The sequence below is a fragment of the Paramisgurnus dabryanus genome, chromosome 5 (assembly GCF_030506205.2).
Source record: "Paramisgurnus dabryanus chromosome 5, PD_genome_1.1, whole genome shotgun sequence".
Lineage (NCBI taxonomy): Eukaryota > Metazoa > Chordata > Actinopteri > Cypriniformes > Cobitidae > Paramisgurnus > Paramisgurnus dabryanus.
This window is the reverse complement of record NC_133341.1, coordinates 15,879,049-15,899,873: the sequence shown is the minus strand read 5'-3', so window position 1 is coordinate 15,899,873 and position 20,825 is coordinate 15,879,049. Positions and strand designations below refer to the sequence as shown.

The 20,825-nt window shown below is 36.8% G+C and overlaps 1 protein-coding gene across 2 annotated transcripts in view; it reads right to left on the bottom strand.

Moving 5' to 3' along the window:
• The window catches only part of ophn1 (oligophrenin 1), a 37,298-nt gene that overhangs the window by 10,127 nt on the left and 6,346 nt on the right, over positions 1-20,825 (bottom strand). For both annotated transcript variants that reach the window (XR_012336704.1, XM_065267218.2), the window contains exons 3-17: positions 20,530-20,591; positions 18,626-18,697; positions 17,090-17,191; positions 14,379-14,489; positions 13,037-13,141; positions 12,465-12,597; positions 11,587-11,687; positions 11,423-11,514; positions 10,995-11,073; positions 10,861-10,894; positions 8,018-8,080; positions 6,857-6,931; positions 6,236-6,320; positions 4,757-4,815; positions 545-650 (exon numbers count right to left, since the gene is read on the bottom strand). Coding sequence is in view for 1 of the 2 variants with exons in the window: in XM_065267218.2 (XP_065123290.1) it covers positions 545-650; positions 4,757-4,815; positions 6,236-6,320; positions 6,857-6,931; positions 8,018-8,080; positions 10,861-10,894; positions 10,995-11,073; positions 11,423-11,514; positions 11,587-11,687; positions 12,465-12,597; positions 13,037-13,141; positions 14,379-14,489; positions 17,090-17,191; positions 18,626-18,697; positions 20,530-20,591 (1,279 nt within the window). In the remaining variant the exon portion in view is untranslated. The remainder of the gene's footprint in view (positions 1-544; positions 651-4,756; positions 4,816-6,235; positions 6,321-6,856; positions 6,932-8,017; positions 8,081-10,860; positions 10,895-10,994; positions 11,074-11,422; positions 11,515-11,586; positions 11,688-12,464; positions 12,598-13,036; positions 13,142-14,378; positions 14,490-17,089; positions 17,192-18,625; positions 18,698-20,529; positions 20,592-20,825) is intronic.

The window sequence follows — 20,825 nt, the reverse complement described above, 5'->3', positions numbered from 1 at the left end:
CAAATAGCATACCGGCTAAATCTCATGGCGTCTCTGGTGGGGTCGCTGATTTATACCACAAACTCACGACAAAAAGGTCCCGCTTAGAAATGTACTGTAAGCCACCTTTTATATAAATGTTTGCTAAACAGCCACTCGCGTATTGTTTACCACTGCAATGTGCTGAACTATTCTTACAGCCACACAAACACATCTGAGACTTATTTCACTTAATGCTATTTAATCCTAAAAAAAATTTCATTTTAGTACATGTCTATCAAACTAAGTGACTTTTAAGCTAGTGCACGTGTATGCATCCCTGACTCACACACACAGACACAAATGACACATTGGGCTATACAGTAAAGCAGGTGATTTATTGTCAGGTTTGGCAGAACACAAAACTTTCACAATCGCACTCAACCAGTTATCATTAACCAAAACACAGCTCAAATATATAATTATAGAGGTACGCTCAAGCAAGCTGGGTAACGGTTAGAAAAACAGTCTGAGCGCATTTGTGTGTGTGTGTGTGTGTGTGTACATGCATGCCTACGTGTGTTACCTGACCAGGTGTTTGATTAGCAGTTCCAGCATCTCTCTATTCCGCTCTGGAAGTTTGTAAACAAGAGAGTGGACCGCTCCTAACCGATAGTCCAGATTCTCAGACTCTGAAAAATGAACATGCATACACACACTTTACAAATCACATCATTAGTATATATACCATCATGTTTTAGCATCCAAGTTGAGTTTCGCTCACGTATAGACCAGTTCACCTGCTTGTAAAAGCATGAAGGCAGACAGTACATGTCGGTACACCGCATCCATCTATCCTCAGACTAATAGAGCTGTTACAGCTAATAGATCCATTTGCTTGTGTTAGCAAACTAGCGGTTTCTAGAAGTGTGAATGTGTTTGTTTTTGCGCGGCTGACATATTACGTCTATTATGTGTGCGGACAACGTCTTTCAACTTGTCCAAAGATACCTTGTAAAATCCTAAAAGGATCAGTAGAGACACATTTATTGTGAGATCTGGGATAAACACAGCTTTATCTCAGCATACAGCCCTGGGCTAAGCATAACAGCCTACTTTATACAAGTTCAGTGAAGTGGAAACTGAGCGTGTACTTGGGAACTACCGGTGTGCCAGTGTAGCTTCTTTAAGTTTGAAAGGGGTCAAATGGAGCCACTCGACATCTTTTAGAAATCAAAAAAAAAAGAAACCGAGACCAGCTGCGACTAAACAAGTTCAACAGTGTGATAGACCGAGGTCACTTGTGCCATACGAGTAAAGCACATTAAAGCGAGCCGTTAATCCTTCGGCAGGTGTAGCTCATTCCTCCGTCCGCGCTGCGCTCGTTCGGTTGCGTGTAATCTGAGCGTAGCTGCGCAGACGAGCTATAATAATCAAAGCTGCTTTAATGGCTTCTAATCTTATTATAGGAAGGATTAGAACACGGCACGATTCAAGGGAAACGCTCAAAGCTGGACGCGCACTCACGCACCACCACACCGCAACCACATCACACACAGACTGAGCACACATAGACAAAACAGAAGCATGAGATCAGCCCAGAATGGTTATAACTATTTAAATCAGATAACTCATATCTGATTGGGTTAGGCGGCCTGTTTAAAGTAAAATGGCAATAAAACGCACATGAATTAAAATTTTATATTAACATGCCAACATGCTCTCGTGCTTCCAGAAACAGGCTTTAGACACAATAATAAACTAAGATATGTGACTATTTTAGCTTCTATCGACAAGAATGTACTGATATGAAATCTGCATTACTGTACATTTTTGTAGCTCCAGATGTCCCTGTCTTCCTGAAACGCACTGATTTTGTACAAAACTTATTGATTTGAAAAGCTCAGTGTCCCTGATTGGCCGGCTAATCTGTACGTTGTGATTGGCATGAATAACTCTGACATCAGATGGAAATGTGACGCTCTTTACCATGTTTGAAAGATTTGCTCACAATGCAATGCTAACTTACAGGCCAAAGCGGAGGAATTATGATAATGACTGTCGTGTCCACGTCAACAAGCCCAGGAAGTAAACTGTTGCCTACAATCCGTGTGTTTATTGTAGTAAAAAAAAAGATTTACGTTGAAGATGATAACTCGTGTTTACTTTGGGGTTTGTACATTTTGCATATCGTTAACATGTACTTATACACACTTACACACCAAAGGAAATTGTAAAATTGTAAATCGGACAATAGGTGCTCTTTAAATGTTTGAAATAAATTTTGTTGTTGACAAATATAAAGTTGGATTATTTTAATTTCATTGAAAATGAAAATTTCAGATATTCTCCTGATAATTTACTCACCCGGCTCTAAATGAGGCATTAGGGTCTTATCAAGCAAAACAATCATAATTTTTTAAATGGTCCGTGTGTGTGTGGGTTTCGCAATGTGATTACATAATTTGCGCACGCGCATCCCAGGGCTATTGCAGGACTATAAATTGAGGTTAAAAAAGTACACTTTTTGGTGAAAAGGATAAATAAGACCCTTATGCCCCAGTTGGGATCAGTTAGGGCCCTTTAAAGCTGCATTGAAACTGCAAGTAGGTCTTGTAATTTCCTCAAATTTCCTTAAAAAAGAAAAAACGTAATTTCTTTTTGACGGAAGAAAAAAATATAAACCTCTTGGATGACATGTGGGTGAGTAAATTATTAGGATTTATTTTATGACAGTAGAGAAAGAATTGTCTGCACACTGAAAAATTCAATCAGACCAAAAGAGGTCTATCAAAAATATTTTCTATCATATGCAAAAAGTAAAGAAGTGACAACACTTTTTCAATTTTTGCATTTGATATAAATAATATATATTTTTTGATAGACCTGTTTTTTGGTCTATTCTGTCTGTTTTGAGTGCATTCTACATCTACATGACAGTGGAGTAATCCTTTACCTTTTTTATTGTTTCTGAAACGGATGACTTGAACAAAATAATAAGGATAATCATGCAAAAGTGCCAACACTTTTTAAATTCTGTTTAAAAAATATCCCAGAGTTAGTATATGAAAAAAGCTGGTTCATAAAATACCAAGAGTCCAATTCTGAGTAGTTCTAAGCAAAATGTGACTACTTTTAACCCATCCAGACCTGATTTTTTTCAGTGTTAATCAGTGTGCCTTATTTTGATTGGTTGATCAACATTTTATTAGTTTGAACCACAAAACATGTGTTGTCCATTCCAGTAGACGCAGGGTCTGAAGGGGTTAAGATGCTGAAATATAACAAAGTTCGGTTGCACTTTATTTTACAGTATATGCACTTACAGTGTACTTCCCTGTGTACTTGGTAACTATGTGTACTTTATATGGGTTAGGGTTGGTACCTAGTAATTATACAGTTACAGAGTAAGTACATATTACATAGATGTAAAACAGCACTATAAAATAAAGTGTTTGTTTTGATTTATTTGTATGATATATTGCTTAGTTTTAGTCAGCAACATAATTCCAATAGTAACATTTCCATAGTTTTGACGCATTTACTATTAATCTAATGTGAACTCCATATGTGTGCATGTGCGATCCTCAACTGTTCAGCAGTTCTGTTTCTTATCTTGTTGCAACACACTAATCGTTTTATTCTCTAAAAAACATTTTACACATTCATTTATCAAACTCCAGGTGCTTCATAAGCCAATTTCTGAAATATGGGAAATTAAGTGCTATTACTTTACGCTATTATTTAATATAACAGATTTAAATCAATAAACTACTACAGTTAAATCCAGCAAGTCTCCTTAGAATCAAATTGGCCGAAAAAACGAAAACACTTAAACAAAAAAGCACCATATATTAGGGCTGCACAATATTAAGATTATAGCATCGATTCAGCAGGGTTTTACGTTTCACATCTGCTCAAGGTAGCACATGGAAGTGAGTGCTAAAAACACTATCCGACACCCAAAAAGAAGCTTTAGACCCAAAGCGGAAAGCACAGACGGTAATTAGGAATAATGTTTGATTCGATACATGTTGTGCAATGTAGACGTCTTAACATCCAATATACACCTCAAGACTAGAATCCTCTCATTATAATCAACGAGGCATACAGTAGATAATCTAAATAAGACTTACAGTGATTGTAAAAGAAGGCCCACCGCTCGAGCTTGAGAGATCAAAGAGTCATGTGAAACTATGTAAACCTGCAGTGAGTGACAGCTTCGGTGATTATAATGTGAGTGTTTAATGTTGTCGCATTGCTCGTTTTCCTCCATGTGATTTTGTTGCATTTGAATAACAGTTTTGTTTCATTTTGTAAATTGCAACTCAACTATCATTTTCCTCTATTTTAGGGAGACATTTTCAAAGGAGACATTTTCAACCGTGAGACACCCCCTTTTTGATTGACAAGGTAGACTGTAACTGGCTGTTTTTAAATAACCGCTTGAAATTTTATAGGGCAGATAACTTGCGATTGAGAGCTACGTTAGTGCATCTCTTGTTTTAATGCTTGGTTCAAAAGGACAGATCCTACAATGATACAAAAGTCTGTGTGGGGTAGAGGATTGTGTTTTATGTACAACACCGAAAGAGTAAACAGTGCACTTGTAGTCGTGTTTTTCCTCTTTTACAGCTGCATTTCAGTCTGCTGAACTGAGTGACCCACAACAGATGGAAAACACATATAAACACATAAAATTGTGTGTGTATGTGTGTGTGTGTGTGAGATCGCAATCGCATAAAGATGGGTATGTGGGTGTGAGTGCATCGCTGTGTATATGAGAGTGCTGTCATACTTGCTGCTAAAATCAGTTTGCCGTGCAGACTGTAGGTCATGAGCGGTTCGCTGAGACTCCTGCAAAAAGGTATACAAATATACAACAGTTATTTCCAGTCCTACAATCTGATTGGACAAGCAGCGTTTTAAGAGTGCTGATTTATCTTATAATAGAACTGTATTGTTTGTCCGTATTGAGTCTCTGACTGTATTTACTGGACACATTGCATTTAAATGAAGTCACTCATTATTATTTTTTTATAGAACCATAAAAAGAAATATCACACTCACGACCATGCTGTTTAAATGAGTATCAGCACAGCTCTGGTTATTTTCTGGTTATGGCTTCATTAGAACAGGACTTTTCAACATTGCTCACATAATATTGCTTAGGCGTACAAACATACCTAACAAGCAAAAGCCGTCATTTCATTTGGCTAGGATAACTAGAGACTCTTATCAAAATAAGCCAAAATAAAAACTTAAAGGGACACTCCACTTTTTTTGAAAATATGCTCATTTTCCAGCTGCCCTTGATTTTTACTGTTTTGGAATCCATTCAGTTGATCTCTCTGGGTCTGGCAGGACCACTTTTAGCATAGCTTAGCACAATCCATTGAATCTGATTAGACCATTAGCATCGCGCTAAAAAATTGCCAAAGAGTTTTGATATTTTTCCTATTTAAAACTTAACTCTTCTGTACTTACATCGTGTACTAAGACCGACTGAAAATTAAAAGTTGCGATTTTCTAGGCAGATATGGCTAGGAACTATACTCTCATTACGGCGTAATAATCAAGGACTTTGGTGCCGTAACATGGCTGCAGGAGGCGCAATGATATTACGCAGCAGCCGGAAATAGTCCTCTGCTATTGAAAGATACTAAGGGGACTATTTTTGGCTGCTGCGTAATATCATTGCGCCTCCTGCAGCCATGTTACGGCAGCAAAGTCCTTGATTATTACGCCAGAATGAGAGTATAGTTCCTAGCCATATCAGTCTAGAAAATTGCAACTTTTAATTTTACATCCGTCTTAGTACACGATGCAACTACATAAGTGTCAAGTTTTAAATAGGAAAAATATCGAACCTCTTTGTTTATTTTTGAGGACGATGCTAATGGTCTAATCAGATTCAATGGATTATGCTAAGCTATGCTAAAAGTGGAAGCGCCAGACCCGGAGATCAGCTGAATGGATTTTTCAAAACAGTAAAAATCAAATGTTTAACTCTAGGGGAGCTGTAAAAAAGCACATTTTCCAAAAAAGGGGAGTGTCCGTTTAAATTTGATAGTTTTTGCAAACATACCTTGTGAGATGTATGATATTCCAGTATGTAAGCAAAGTCAACAGTGATTACAAGGTGTTTGAGTTCATTTATTTTTTCATTGTATTACATTTATTTTCCGGCTATGGTTAGACGTCTGTCAGCTCAAAATTCATATATCAGCTCAAATTTTATATATAGTGTATAAAAAAGCATGAATGCTTAACTCACCGTAAATAGAATTTCAAGGCACTAGTGATGGTCTTAATGTCAAAGTCATTCGAATTGAAATCTACATCACCTGGGCACTTTGGATCTACAGCGAGAGAAGGACAGATGAAGACAAAGAGAAAAAGAGAGAAAGAGTGAGAAAGAGAGATAAATGACCTTCCTCAGATGGTTGTTTTTGTTCAGTATGGGGGCTGTGTGTCAGGGAGTTTGTAACAGCTCAAGGTCGGTCTCATGGACGTATATCTCTGCTTTGGTTTCCTTACTGTCCCATTGCTACACTTGTTAAAAAAAAGACATCTAGCTCGCTCTGGATGTTCAACATTCCACAATAAGTTAAGACTAGAAAACTCTAAGCGAATCGCGATTTAAATTTAATGCCCACATAAAATGTGAACTTGCAAACTTGATGGCAGATCAAAAAACGTTTATAAATTTGCTTATAATTGTGTGTATAAATCAGGTTTAATGGCTTTTAACAGTTTTGGGGTTCTGTTTTCTGCGTACCACAACGAATGTATAAAACGTAATGTGTGAATCTGTGCGTAAAAGAGATTGACAAGTGTGTGGGTTGCATGTATTCCAACACACACACAGCAGATGTTCATCGGGCCATTTTCTCACCAAAGAAGGCATTCAGAAGTTTCTGTACTTGAATGTTGCTGCCCACAGTCCTGTAGACCCCTTCCTGAGTCAGCCCTACCAGAAAGAAAGAGAAGAAAGCAAACGAAATGAGAGTGGAAAAGAAACAGAAACAATGATTTATGGACTGAGAAAATGGGAGAACCTGGCATGAGCGAGAAGAAACGGGGGAGTGTCCTGCAGTGGAAAAGTACAGCTCTACCGAAAAACGACAGAGCAGCGGTGGACCTGGCCGGTGTTCAGTTCGAGTCCGGCCGTCATTAGCCGTACAATAACCCTCGAACCGCAGTTTGCCAGAGATTACTGATCGTTAACGTGCACCATGTTGTTCTTGACGACAGCGTTTGTCTTAAACGTCTGGGGGAAATTATTCTGAGTAACGGCATAATCAGAGAACGCCGAACACATACATCAGCACGTCAAACAGAGCTGTTAGCGCTCCCCTTTTGCAGTCAACACCACGGTTTACACACACTTATTAGTGAGAATAAACCAGCTCTTTATTTCACTTAACGGTTTCACGGTGTCAATGTAACGAAATCCAACATCTAACTGCGTTGGAGACCAAACACGGCTGGTGCTTTTGACCTATGGTCTTCACAAAAGAGAAAAAAGCTGTCTGTATACATCTGCTATCAATTCATAGCAGTGCAGAAGTTTTCTCTTTCAATTTGTATGATATATTATTGATAAAAATCTATATGTTGGCATGTTTCAATGTTTGTGTGTGCATTTCAGGTTACTTTGGCCACATCAGCAGCGGTTCTGCAGAACAAACTAATTCTGGAAATGAATGTTTTCTATTTACAGTTGGCTCAAAATGCTCTCGGCCCGAAATGTGACACTTATGAACAGATGGCATACTGCTGACCTCTGCTGGTCGCATTTGGAAGGCAAAACAAAAAAAACTGTGACATTCTGCTCGTCTTTCACACTAAATTAAATTAAATCGTGCAGGTTCAGCATATGGTGGCCATGAAGTGTATAAACAGCACAGAGCTCATATTAAACAGCCCGCAATGGGCTCTGAAGCTTCACGAGGCACCCAAAGTAACTTGTTAGGTGATTGATAACTTCAACAAAAACTACAAAAAGTGAGTGATGTTCCTGATTTTCTGAGGTGTGGAGTAAATGTAATTTCACCTTTTGTTTCAACAAAGTTGATGCATTTTCTGACAAACTTGAAGCCCAGGTCATTCAGCTCCACTGAGGAAACGAAAAAAGAAAAACAAAGAATATTACACTGTTTATCATGGCTGTATAAATTTCTCAGTAGGTTACTGAACGCTATTTATGGTCTAATTACACCTTATATTGTACAAGCTTGCAAGTATTTCACTTAATCTATTAAGCAGTATTTTCTCGCTTCTCTACACGGTTCTTCTATTTTTAGATAGTCTCTCAACAGTTTCCTATTTCTAAATATATAGACTATCTTTCTGTTTTTTTTTTGTGTGTATACATACTAAAATCATCCAAAAATGTATTATATATTGTAGAAATTTTATTAAGATGGTATTTATGTTAAAGTCAAATAAAAGTTTGAATTGCTGTTTATGACTATGTGGTGTCTTTATGAAGTTTATTTAAAGGTGGGATCCATGATCTCTGAAAGCCAATGTTGACTTTTGAAACCACCTAAACAAACACGCCCCTACCCCAATAGACTCTGGACCTTCATTTGATAGACCCGCCCAACACATACGCAACCCAGGCAACGATGTCGGTAAATAGACACGCCCCTTACTGCTCACTGGCTACAAGTGCGTTTTGGTAGTCGGCCCGACTCCCTTTTCCAAAGTGTTTTTCAAATCACGCACCCCGCCTTTAACTAAGTTCGGGAGGAGCATGGTCATGTAATCCAACTAGTCAAGGAGAGGTCTCTATATATGGCCGTCCCTCACCTCCGTCCCGTGACCGTTTTTGCAGCTTCCCTCTTCCACCCCATCACCTAACTCTCTGCTTGTACATCTATCCCAGTTAAAGAGGGGAAGTACTCTGGGTTTGGGCTAATATTTTGCCCTAATATTGTGCTCCCGTTGGACAGCACCCCAAATATGCTTTATCTCATTACCCTATTGATTACATGTTAACTCATTCCCCGCAAGCATTTTTTGTGATTTTCACAAAAGTTTCACAAAATGCCTTTCAGAAATGTTTTCTTCTATAAATATATAAACATACAAATATATCTCTTTTTATAACCTCTTAAAGGAATAGTCTACTCATTTTCAATATTAAAATATGTTATTACCTTAACTAAGAACTGTTGAATCATCCCTCTATCATCTGTGTGTGTGCACGTAAGCGCATAAAACTATATTTTATGGCGTAATAGCACTTTGGGAGTACTTCGACTTGGCGCAGTAACACCCTCCCTCTCCCATTATGAGAGTGAGAAGGGGAGCGGACTTTTCAGGTGAGTCGAAGTACTCCCAAAAGTGCTATTACGCCATAAAATATAGTTCCTCTTTTAAATCCGCTTAGAAAAGCGCTACGTTTTATTTTGTACCACCAAACTTGCTCGTATAACTACTCGTCTTAAATAGGAAAAACGTTGATGTGTTTGGTCACTTCTAACTTTATCTCTAAATGGTACCATTGAATGAATGGGGCTAAGCTAAATGCTATCGTAGCATCGCAGCGCGCTCCAGCGCTTACGTGCACACACACAGATGATAAAGGGATGATTCAACAGTTCTTAGTTAAGGTAATAACATATTTTAATATTGAAAATGAGTAGACTATTCCTTTAACCTTGGAGAACCCATGGGGTCAAATTTGACCGCTGTTAATTGTTGCTACCCAAAATCTTTTTGGGTTCTCTAGGGTTAAATATGGGTAGATTTCTTCAAAAATACAAAATTTTAAGCAAAAAGCTAAGATAATTGCATTTTTGTAAAGGAATTTTTGTAAAGATCAGATTCAGAATTATTATCAAATATACACAGAGTTTAAAATGATGTTAAATTAGTTTTTACTTCAGTTTTTTATAAATTCGGTAATTTATTGGCCATCTAGTGGATAATATCAGAATTACAGATTACCATAAAAACTCGCCAGGAAAGCGTCATTGGCAAGGAATGTTTTCTGTTAATTGACCAGATAACTCGTCAATGGCGGGAAAAGAGTTAATGCAAACTCGTGAAATGTGCTTCAAGACAAACGATGTATACGTCATTGCTGAATAATTCTCAATAAAATTGCCGTCATCTCAATCCCAAAATTTGAAATTGCCTCGGTTCCCTACATCACAAACATGCAACCTATCACGTCAACACAGTTGAACGAGTGGATCATTCGGTCCCACCCATAGAAATTTATGCCGCATGGGCGTGGAAACGATTTCAACACTGCAGCTTCAGCTTTATTTCTGTGACACGAGCACGTGTTGCTCACATGTGCAGTGTGAATGCTCAAACCTGTTAACGTCAGCGCCGATAAAATATGCGCTGTAAAAGCGCAACTCACGAATGCACTGTGAAATCAGCAGCTACGTGTCTAGAACTGGCGAATGCGGCGTCTATATACATATATATATCTATGGTCTGGGGGGGCAAGTAAGTGGAGGCAGGGAATAATTCACATTTTCATAGAGCCGCGTATACTAAATGAGACAAGAACTTGGACTTATAATAAAGCTATTTTAAGACATAAAAAAATTATTATCACAGGAATAACTTTTAATCAGGTATTACCATCCAATACCATCACTCCACATTACTTAAATCTTGAAAATTGTGGATTAAAAAAAGATATTGTCAATTTTTTGCACACTGGGGTTGGCTGACATATGTAGGGTCTTGCACAGAGATTGCCTAAAATGGTTTATTGCACCTTTACATAGCAATGAAATGAGCACAACTAAGCTGTAAATACATAATAAATAATAAAGTATAATTGCTGTTTATTTTATGAAAATAAATACCAGTAGTTTCTAATATGAAACATATTGTCATCAATATCCAAAGGGAAGCTGTACTCACTTTCTGCCTGCTTTTGAATTGGAGAATGATAAATCTGAAACAAACAGAAACATCTCAGTACACGATAAAGCATCAGTATTCTGACAGAAACCAGTAAACAGTATCTTGAATCCTGAGATGTCTGTTAAACTCACTGGTTCCTTTCCATCCATGGCCTCCATCCACTGCTTCCTACTGACCTCAGAAATAGCTTGGATCAGGACGGGGGAGCACCTGTAGAAATGCAGAAATATGAAAATGAACTGCAACTTTGAATAACCAATACCTGCTGTTAGCATACAGACCTGAATATGAGCTAACAAAATTGGCTAGGCTAACAGGCACATCATTTTATATCATATGTAATATTATGGGTTTCCTTTATTCTGTAATTTTGTTAACTACTACATACTGTATACTTTTTTCTGCTATTCTGATCACTCACACCATCTTTTACGCTGCTTTTATTTACTTTAACAATAATAATTGTATTATAATTCATTTTATAATAATATAACATGAACAAATTCAAATTAATAATGAAAAATAATTATGGACAGAAAGGCCTAATGTTGATTTTCACCTTTCGATTGTCTCAATGTCAAAACAGAAGCGTTTATCGATAGAATCTGCTTTGCGGCGTATGCATGACTTCAGTGTTAGCTGACATGTGGTCTGAAAGAGAGGAAATGTAAGTAAAAAGGGGAATTAATAGGTGTCATTTTATACACTTTAATAATGTTGCACCTGTTTCGCTCCTGGTTTTTGCTCCATCGGCACCATTACGAATGTTTTGTTGTCCTTGAAGTATTTACAATAATACTTCACCCAGGTAACACCCAAAGCCCCTATAGAGAAAGAGAGAAATGCCATTTTCACTTTATTCAGTAGATATAACAAGCTTTGATGATTTTAGTCTTTTATTCACTATCATGACACATGATTTGTCTTGTTTGTAGATAAGGTAAAAACACTAACCAATCTTACTTTCTAAGAAGTTATATCTAATATTAAAGGGCCAATATTATGCCAATTATTACAAGATTTCTTTATACAAGTCTCAGGTGTGTCTAGAATATGTCTGTGAAGTTTTACCTCAAAATACCCCACAGATTTGTTATAGCATGTCAAAAAGCCACTATTTGGGTGGGTGCATGTGTACCTTTAAATGCTTTTGGTTAAAAGTAGATCTGATTGCTGTGAATACAATCTGGGACAATAGTATCTTTAGCTAAAATGTGCTATCAAACACATTTAGAAAAGCTTTTGGGTAAAGTTAACCAGTCAGTCAATGGCCATGGGTGGAGCGTTGATTGTGTGACGTCACATTAACAAGAGAATCAAAACAGCATGTCTAATGACACTGCTTTGGTATAACAAAAGAGTGGGGGGATTTTTTTTCATTGCAGGGTGGTTGTGTTCAGACACTGCCAGTGCCAACACACATTTATGTCCATTATGTTTTGCGTAATATGGGTCGTTTAACTCTATAATTTTAACTACAAAAGTTAAACCATTCACTTGGATGTGTTCCTGTTATTTAACACATGAGTCAAATGGGACGAGTCAAAATGATGTCTTTGGAATCAACAAGCATTGGGTTGGAGAAGTGAGAAAGCACTCACATTTCTCATGAACATAGAGGTATCCTTCTATAGTGGACTGCTGGCCGTGTCTAATACACATCTGCGATGATTGTTTCATCCTCTTCATAAGCTCTTCCATTTCCTCTCTGGTGCTCTCAAAGTGGTTACGAGTCTACAACAACAAAACTGATCAATCAAAAAGTACAAATACAAGGGGAACCATCCTGGGGTCATAAAATTGTGGGCAGGGCTTAAATCCTGGCTCAAATCACTTTTCCTATCTAATTTCCATTTGTCCTCTCATCACTTTTCGTCTGTACTACATCGTCCTTCCTAATAATCGCTAAATGGGAAATAACTTTAAAAAGGAAGAATAAAGTAGGAGCCATTACAATAAACCTTTGTTGCATAAAATCATTATGACAGAATTAATTGCTATTGATTTATAGTAACAGAATGTTGTCCATTTTTTGATATTGACGTAATTTAAGTGAATAAAGTTTTAAACTAAAGAGTGCATAACAAAGTAAAAGAGCAAAACCTTGACAGGGTCAGGTTCATGCTGCCTGTGACAGAACTGATGGGTGAATATTGATTGGTTAAGTTCTCACGTTCTGTAGGCTGAGCTGAAGCTCCTGTTTATAAGGTAGGAAGTCCTGTGTCATCTCCACCGTCAGATTGTTCAGAGTTAGGATGCTCTGCAGAAATGCCAATACCTGTCAATCACACAGATGGACACACACCTCTTTAATCAAAACTTGTGCATTTTTCGGTCAACGTTAAAGGGGCTGAATGTAAGTTATTACTTAAAAAAATCTTTAAGATAGAGTTTTCATTTGTATATTTATGAGGCAATCATAATGTAATAGAAAGAATGACACCTTGAGTGTCCTCCACGGTTGTCTCTATCAGCCTGTAGGCTCTTTTCTGTGTGGAGAAGTCGGGTCCGAATTGGCGCGAAATAGAAAATGTGACGTCATGCGCGTGCTCGTCTACCTGGGCGTTCCATATAGACGGGTACGGCCGTCATTAGTAAACAGCGGCAATCACTAGCATGTTTCAAATGGACTCTGTAGACGGAAAGAAGCTACCAACTTCCAGCACAATCCAGACACTCACGGAAACTCCTCGTAAGTTTAAAAAAAATCCTTATCTAGTGCGGCCAAAATAGTGCGTGACCGGCGTCGGGGAAAAGACAAGAGTAAACATCGGATTGGCATTTTATTCTTGGAGGGAGCTCCGGTCAGCGCTGGGTATGAAAACAGACCTTGAGCAGGTTTCCTTTTTACTGCAAACGTAAGACATAGTTACAGGACATCTGTAATATATTATGTTATTGTTTTTGTGGTGTAATGCTAACGACAGCATTTATTTTGTGGTGTAATGCTAACGATAGCATGTAGCACAGGACCATTTCAAAAGTTACTTTCTTATATGAATTATCTTTATTCAGAGAACGAGTGCATTAAGATTGTGAGTGTCGGGAGTGTGTTTTATAGTGTCGTGTTACAAAACTTTTAGAAGTAGACTTCTGTTGAAAATATAAAGTAGCACTGCAACATTTAGCTAAAATATGGTTTGTCAAACAATAACCTTACAGTACTGTAACTTTTCTTACATTTGTAAACATGCTGGTGAATCTCAATGAGCTGTCTGTGGTTGCTACGGCAACTCTGGTTGTTGTGGTCGTGCTCGTACGAGTGTGCCCACCGAGAACGAGCATGAGACTGGCTGCAGTTTCTATAACGGCCACTGGTGTCAGTAACGGTTAGAAATTTCTCAACTTACGGAGAGCACCTTTAATATATGTATGTTTGCTACTGTCGTGGTTTCATCTGTGCACCTTTTCGTGCCTCCTTATATACACACAATAAACCATCTGTTACTACAACACACATACAATATACTGAAACAGAACTGTGCAGAGTGAGGAAAAAGAAAGTTCATACGCACAGGCTCCACAACATCAAACTTCTTCCTGTCTTCAACCTGTTGGATCTGGTAGACATATTCAACAGATGACTCATAAAATGCTTGACGCTCCTTATCCAGCTGTTCATCTGCCTACAAGCACACAAACAAACAAACATACATAAGGATGCATACACATACAGGACTGTGCAAAAGTCTTAGGCCACCATCGCCAGCTTTGTTGTTTTATCAAAGTTTTAATGTCCATCCATATTTATTTTTCACTCTTTTTTTAAGATGCAGAAACTACAGGAAATATGTACACAAAATTTAAAAAAAAAAACTATTTTCAGAACTAAATGATGATTTTACATCATTGAAAGAAGGAAGTCTGTATGTCTCCTGTCTCAGCAGCAACTGAGGAAATGATGCACGACCATTCAAAAACATGACTGGGGTTCTAACGATACAAACCTTAATGCAAATGGGTGAAGTGTCCCTTTAACTAACTTTTTGTAACGCATAAGGTGCACTGTGGGACTTTTAGAAGAATCTCTTGACAGAAATGCAATATAATATACATAACTATATTATCAGTGGTGTATAAGTGGTTACATAATGAACTGTATTATTTTATTACCTTAAAATGAGCTGTTTTTATCTATGTACACCGGGAGGTCTCCTAACATGGAAGTCGCCATCATGTTTTTACAGTAGGTCTAAGTGAACAAACTGTTCTACAGAGCGTGTGTCGTCCCTACGTTGTCTCAGACCATGATACATTTGTCCTGTCGCAGCTACCGTAGCTTTTCTTTGCGTTTCGAAATTGAAGTTGGTTGCAATTCACAATTTCACCCCTAGATGCCGCTAAAAACCCACATCACACATTTAAATGAGTTCCTATGTTTGCTGGCTGGACACTTTTTTCTTCCCAATCCTACAAATTAAATGTAAGTATTGAACTATAAGCTAAGCTAAGCTAAGCTAAGCTAAGATTAAAATTAAATCTTAAAAGTTTTAAAGGAAATAATTTCGCTCAAGTGTGACCCAGACTGACTGTTTCTGTAATGAATTACAGTGCTCGGGTGATTCTCTGAATTGGGTGCCCTTTAAGTCCCCCAAACTTACTTCAAAGATTTTTAATTAAAGGAAATCACAAAATGCATTTTAACGCAATCAATTAATAGAACCAGGTGCCTTTGCATTATAATGCAACAAAAAATGCTTTTATTTTATTTTAATTTATAGATATGGGTTGCCGAAGTAGTAGACAACAAGCATACTTGCATGTCCCCACTAACCATCATTACATTTTCATTGAATATCAAACAAATAAAAACTGCAATTAATGCAAAATAGTTACTGCTAATTTAATCATACGTGGGTTTACTTTAACTAAACTATACATATGTATATAAAAATGCATTAATTATATATGAAATTGCAATATTTATACACGTCCTCCAGTTTGTTTTCAACCCCGTCACGCCATACTATTTACCCCCCTATAAAAATAACGGATCAATCCCTGTGGCATCACACCCAGAAAGTGATATCACACAAGTCTCTTGAAGAACATGCTGCAAAGAAAGGCAAGTGTCAGAATCTTTTCTTACATTTATTTCATGTTTTTCACTGTCAGATTAAGATTGTCAGGCTCAACATTTCAACTCTGTTGTATTACTAAATGATAGTAAAAAACGGTTTAAGAAAAATTAAATAATAGTTTTGCAAAACATTAAACTTGTATGATTTCCTAAATGCCATGTGATGCTACTGTCTTAGTTAAGTACGGAGTTACAGCTACTGTAAGGCAAAAACTTCAACCCCGTCACATTCAACCCCGTCACATTTTTATTATAACAGGGTTGAATCGTTGTGACGGGGTTGAAAATTTGACACTTTTTAGTAGAGTACTCAATTGTAGACTTGTTATATTGTTATGTGACCTGTTAGAAATAATCGATTATTGTATTTTATGTTCAATAAAACCAAATTGAAAGATCGATTGATGTTTTTGATCAATTAATCCTTAATTCTTTTGATTTAATGTTAAATACTTATTAAAATGTTTGTTTGTTTTTGCCAACTTTAATCAAATACAATTTTATTGAATGTGATATCATTAATTTTACAGGTAAGAAATCCATGCTATATTAAATGATGATCATCACTTCAACCCTGTTATCATTTTCAACCCCGTTATGCTGAGTTCAACCCTGTTATTTGATAGTTTTTATTAATATTTTGGTGATAAAACGACAAATTAGGTCAAAGTTTGTTTTGCTGTGTGCAGAATGTACAGGACAGTCTGAAAAAATATGAAAGCCTGATTAAATTCTAATGTTAACGCATATTTTGTGATAAGATATGAAGACCAATGTTAGATACAGTTTTCATGACCTGATTTGGTATTCAAATGGTGAGCATTAAAAAAAATTATACATGCAATAAATGATATCAAACAAGGGACATCTCATTGAAAAGCTTCTACAAGAATTTACTTGAAAATCTTTTTAAATCATATTTAAACAGGGTCCAAGTCCAAGTGGAAAAAAACACTCAGTATTGATTAGAATTTCATGCCTGAGGTGGGAAAATGTATTTTCTTAAAGGTTTGACTAATCCACTATCACATGAAATGATCAAAAATATAACTATTTAAGGTATATATTTTAAAAAAAGTATGACCCAAAAGGCACCCAATTCAGAGAATCACCCGCTCTTGATAATCTGTTTGGCTTTATCTTTACCTCCTGTAGCTGCGTCTCTTTTTTCTTGGAGGACATATTCACATGTTTGTCCAGCTGAGAGTAATACCTCTCACTCTCCTTCTCAAACTTCTTCCTTTTGTCCTGAAACACACACATACAACATTAACTGATTTAAAAGAGCTGTCAGCAATCTGAATAGGGTGAGGTGAACCTAAAAACTTTCTTGTTGGCTGAAAACAATTCTTAATAAAAACAGGCCATATAAATGTTTTTAGAAGTGTAACTGATTCCTTACAACCAACAATCTTTGGCCAAAATAAAAAGCTGCTGAAATGGAACTAAAAGGCCAGTAATGTTAGCTGAAGCATGTTGGCGTGGAGAGAGTCCAACAATATAAAAGTATTTGGAATTTTGAAACTTTCCATGTGTCATTATTTCCTTCAATAACCATGATAACCCTGTACTTCTTCCTTATTCTCTGATAAATTAATAGTTTTTCCAATAATGTAAAATTTAAATCTTAAATTAATGCACATTCACATGACACCACAAATAAAACTATTTGCAATTGCTCACTTTTATAACACTATTATTTCAGTGGGCATGTATTTGTGCTTGTGTGAAAATCCTAAAGTAAGGGCACACTCATAGACTTGTTTTGAATAGAAAAACAATGCTTGCTGACGTGTCTAGAGACAATTAACAATGCCATAAGCAAGATTTTTTTTCTTTACAGCAGGTACTATGGTGTGTTGTCAACTTTGCTCTGAGTCAGACAGGAAGTAGTTAAGGAAATGAGAGTGTTCGCACATGCCACCAAAAAGCAGATCTCTTATATATCTTTACTTCTCAACTGTTTCTAGACTGCAAATAGGTTATGTAAAACAATGGAGAGTGTTGCTAAAGTCTTCTGATAAAAAAACTGTAGTTATTTTACATATTTCATCCAGAGTTTTATATTCGATCTTTACAACATCTCAGACACTTCTCACATTTACTCAGGCAACCGAGTTAGCAATCCAAATCCAGAGATAATTTATGATTTTCAAACATTTCACTTTTTTCCAATACCAAAAATCTGGGCCACATCTGTTATCCACATAAAACTTATAGCTCTATGCTATTGCTCTATGAAAAAGGAATTTTATTAAAAATTGTGATCAGGTCAATAGTGTTTTGAAACATAAGGGAGAAGTTTTTATCTTGTGCCCTCCAGATGTACTCATGTGATGTGTGTGTACTTTACACGTACTAAAACATTGGCTGGTCATACTGTTATAACTCACTTTATTGTGTGTGTGGCATATGTGGTTTATGAGGACATGAATAGTGTATAATGACATGTTTACTATGCTATAAACATGGTTTACGGGGAAACTACACGGCTTTAAAAACATAATTAATGGTAATTTTTCATAGATTAAAGACCTGCCAACAGGTTTTTCTGACATTAGGATTAGGGACTGGGGTAGGTTAGGGGAATAAAATATACAGTTTGTACAGTAGAAAATCCATTGCGTTTATGGATTTGCCCCCTGTAAATCACTTGTAAACGTAGGTGTTTGTGTAACCTACTTTTGTGACTCCAATCTGATCTTTCCGAAACTTTTCCAGAGGTTTGATAAGCAAGTCACATGCATTTTGGACCTGCAAGTAAAACAGAAAAGTGAGACAGAAATTGAGATGCGTGTATCTGCAATAGAAAATATTGCTCCTGCTTTTATTCAACACATGGGGGTAAGAGGTCATGAGCTGTCACGATGAAGCATACGGCAATTTGGCATCCTGCTGGGTGACATAACAGAAGGGGCCAGAATACAAGACTGAGTCAGACACTTTATTAACCGTGTAAATATATGGATTGTGAAGATAGAGATTAATTTGATTGGTTTAAAGCAAATTGCATTATGATAAAGAACTTTACCTATTTTGCACTAATTCTGGTCATGCACTTCACTTGATTAAAATATAGATAGACAGATAGATGATAGTCTAAAATATGTCTTTGGCATCTAACAAAGAAAAACACATACAATTTAACACATACAGTATAACACACAAAACTACACAGGATTAGGTGAATAAACCATTATGGGTAGGTGGTACTTTATTGTATGGATGCACTTACTTTGTCCTCACCCAACAAAAATACTGACAACTAACTACATGCACCTCATGGGTTAGGTTTAGGTTAAGGACTGGTAAGTAGTAAATACATTTGCATCTATGCATTTGGCACACACATTTATCCAAAGCGACTTTCATTAAATCTATCCAAACACAGTATGTGTGTTCCCTGGGAACTCAGTGGTGACCAACCCTGTTCCTGGAGATCTACTGCAGAGTTCAGCTAAACCCCAATCAAACACACCTGAACCTGGCAATCAAGCATTTCAGGGCTACCTAAAAAATTGAGTCAGGTGTGTTTAAGCTGGGTTGGTACTAAAATATGCAGGAGGGTAGATCTCCAGGAACAGGGTTGGTCACCCCTGAGCTACAGGAACACATTTACACAATTACAGTTACAAAGTACATAGTACCTACATGAATATGGGAGTGTACTGTAAAATAAAGTAAGTGCGTAAGTCCTATATAAAACAATATACAAGAAAACCATTGAGTGTGCATGACTATTCATTTCAAAATATCATTACTTTAACATAGTTTGCAATCTAAAGGAAGAAGAATGAATTATTTTCTGAATCTGGAGTTTCCAGTTGTACAGGAATGCTTTGTACATTAGATGATACTACTTAGAAACAATTTCAAGGTAATTTAAGGGTGTTTATCAGGTCTGTGCTTTAAGAATTCTATATTACAAGCTCACACTCAAATTTGTGAGTTAATAAATCCAATAACTGGGTTTTACGACATAAACATCTCAATAAAGTGAACTAAAACATGTTTTACTTGTCCACAGCCTGGGGAGTTTAGACTTGCGGACTGTTAATGATTGATATATTTGAGAAGTTAAAAGGAAATCACCACCATTTTTCAATATTTTACTATGTTCTTACCTCAACTTCGATGAATTTATACATACCTATCTTTTTTCAATGCATGCACTTTTCAATCTTGTACAGCGCTTCGTGAATGTGTTAGCATTTAGCCTAGCCCCATTCATTCCTATAGCTCCAAACAAAAGCTGTATTTTGTGCCACCATACTTACTCGTGTAACTACTCATGTAAGAGTCTTTAAATAGGGAAAATATGGAAGTGTTTGGTGGCTTCTAAATTCATACCTGTTTGGATCCTAAAGGAATGAATGGGGCTAGGCTAAATGATGACACAGTCACCATGCACTGTACAAAGATTAAAAGTGCACACATTGAAAAAAGATAGGGATGAATTAATTTGTCTAAATTGAGGTAATAAAATAGTAAAATACTGAAAAACACTGGTGGTTTTCCGAGTTATCTGCATATTAGATTACGATTGACAGTTGTTTTTTGATAAGGAAGAACTGGATTTCACCAACCAGCATCATTCGTCCCTCTTCCACGTCCTGCAGCAAACCAGCAAACTCACGAAAAGATTCAGCTGTGAAGAGAAAAAAATGGTCACATGAACCACAAATACTAGCCACGAAAAATGCAAATGCATGGACAAATATGCAAAGCTGCAGCCAAAAGACAAAGATTCAAACACTCAAGCACATTCAAACACCAACGCAAGCCTGCACACAGTGAAATAAAGATGGCAATAAAGCAGCAATCGTGTCTTAAACTGTCAAACGTGCAAAACTCCAATCGGGTTAAGACCTGATGATGATGT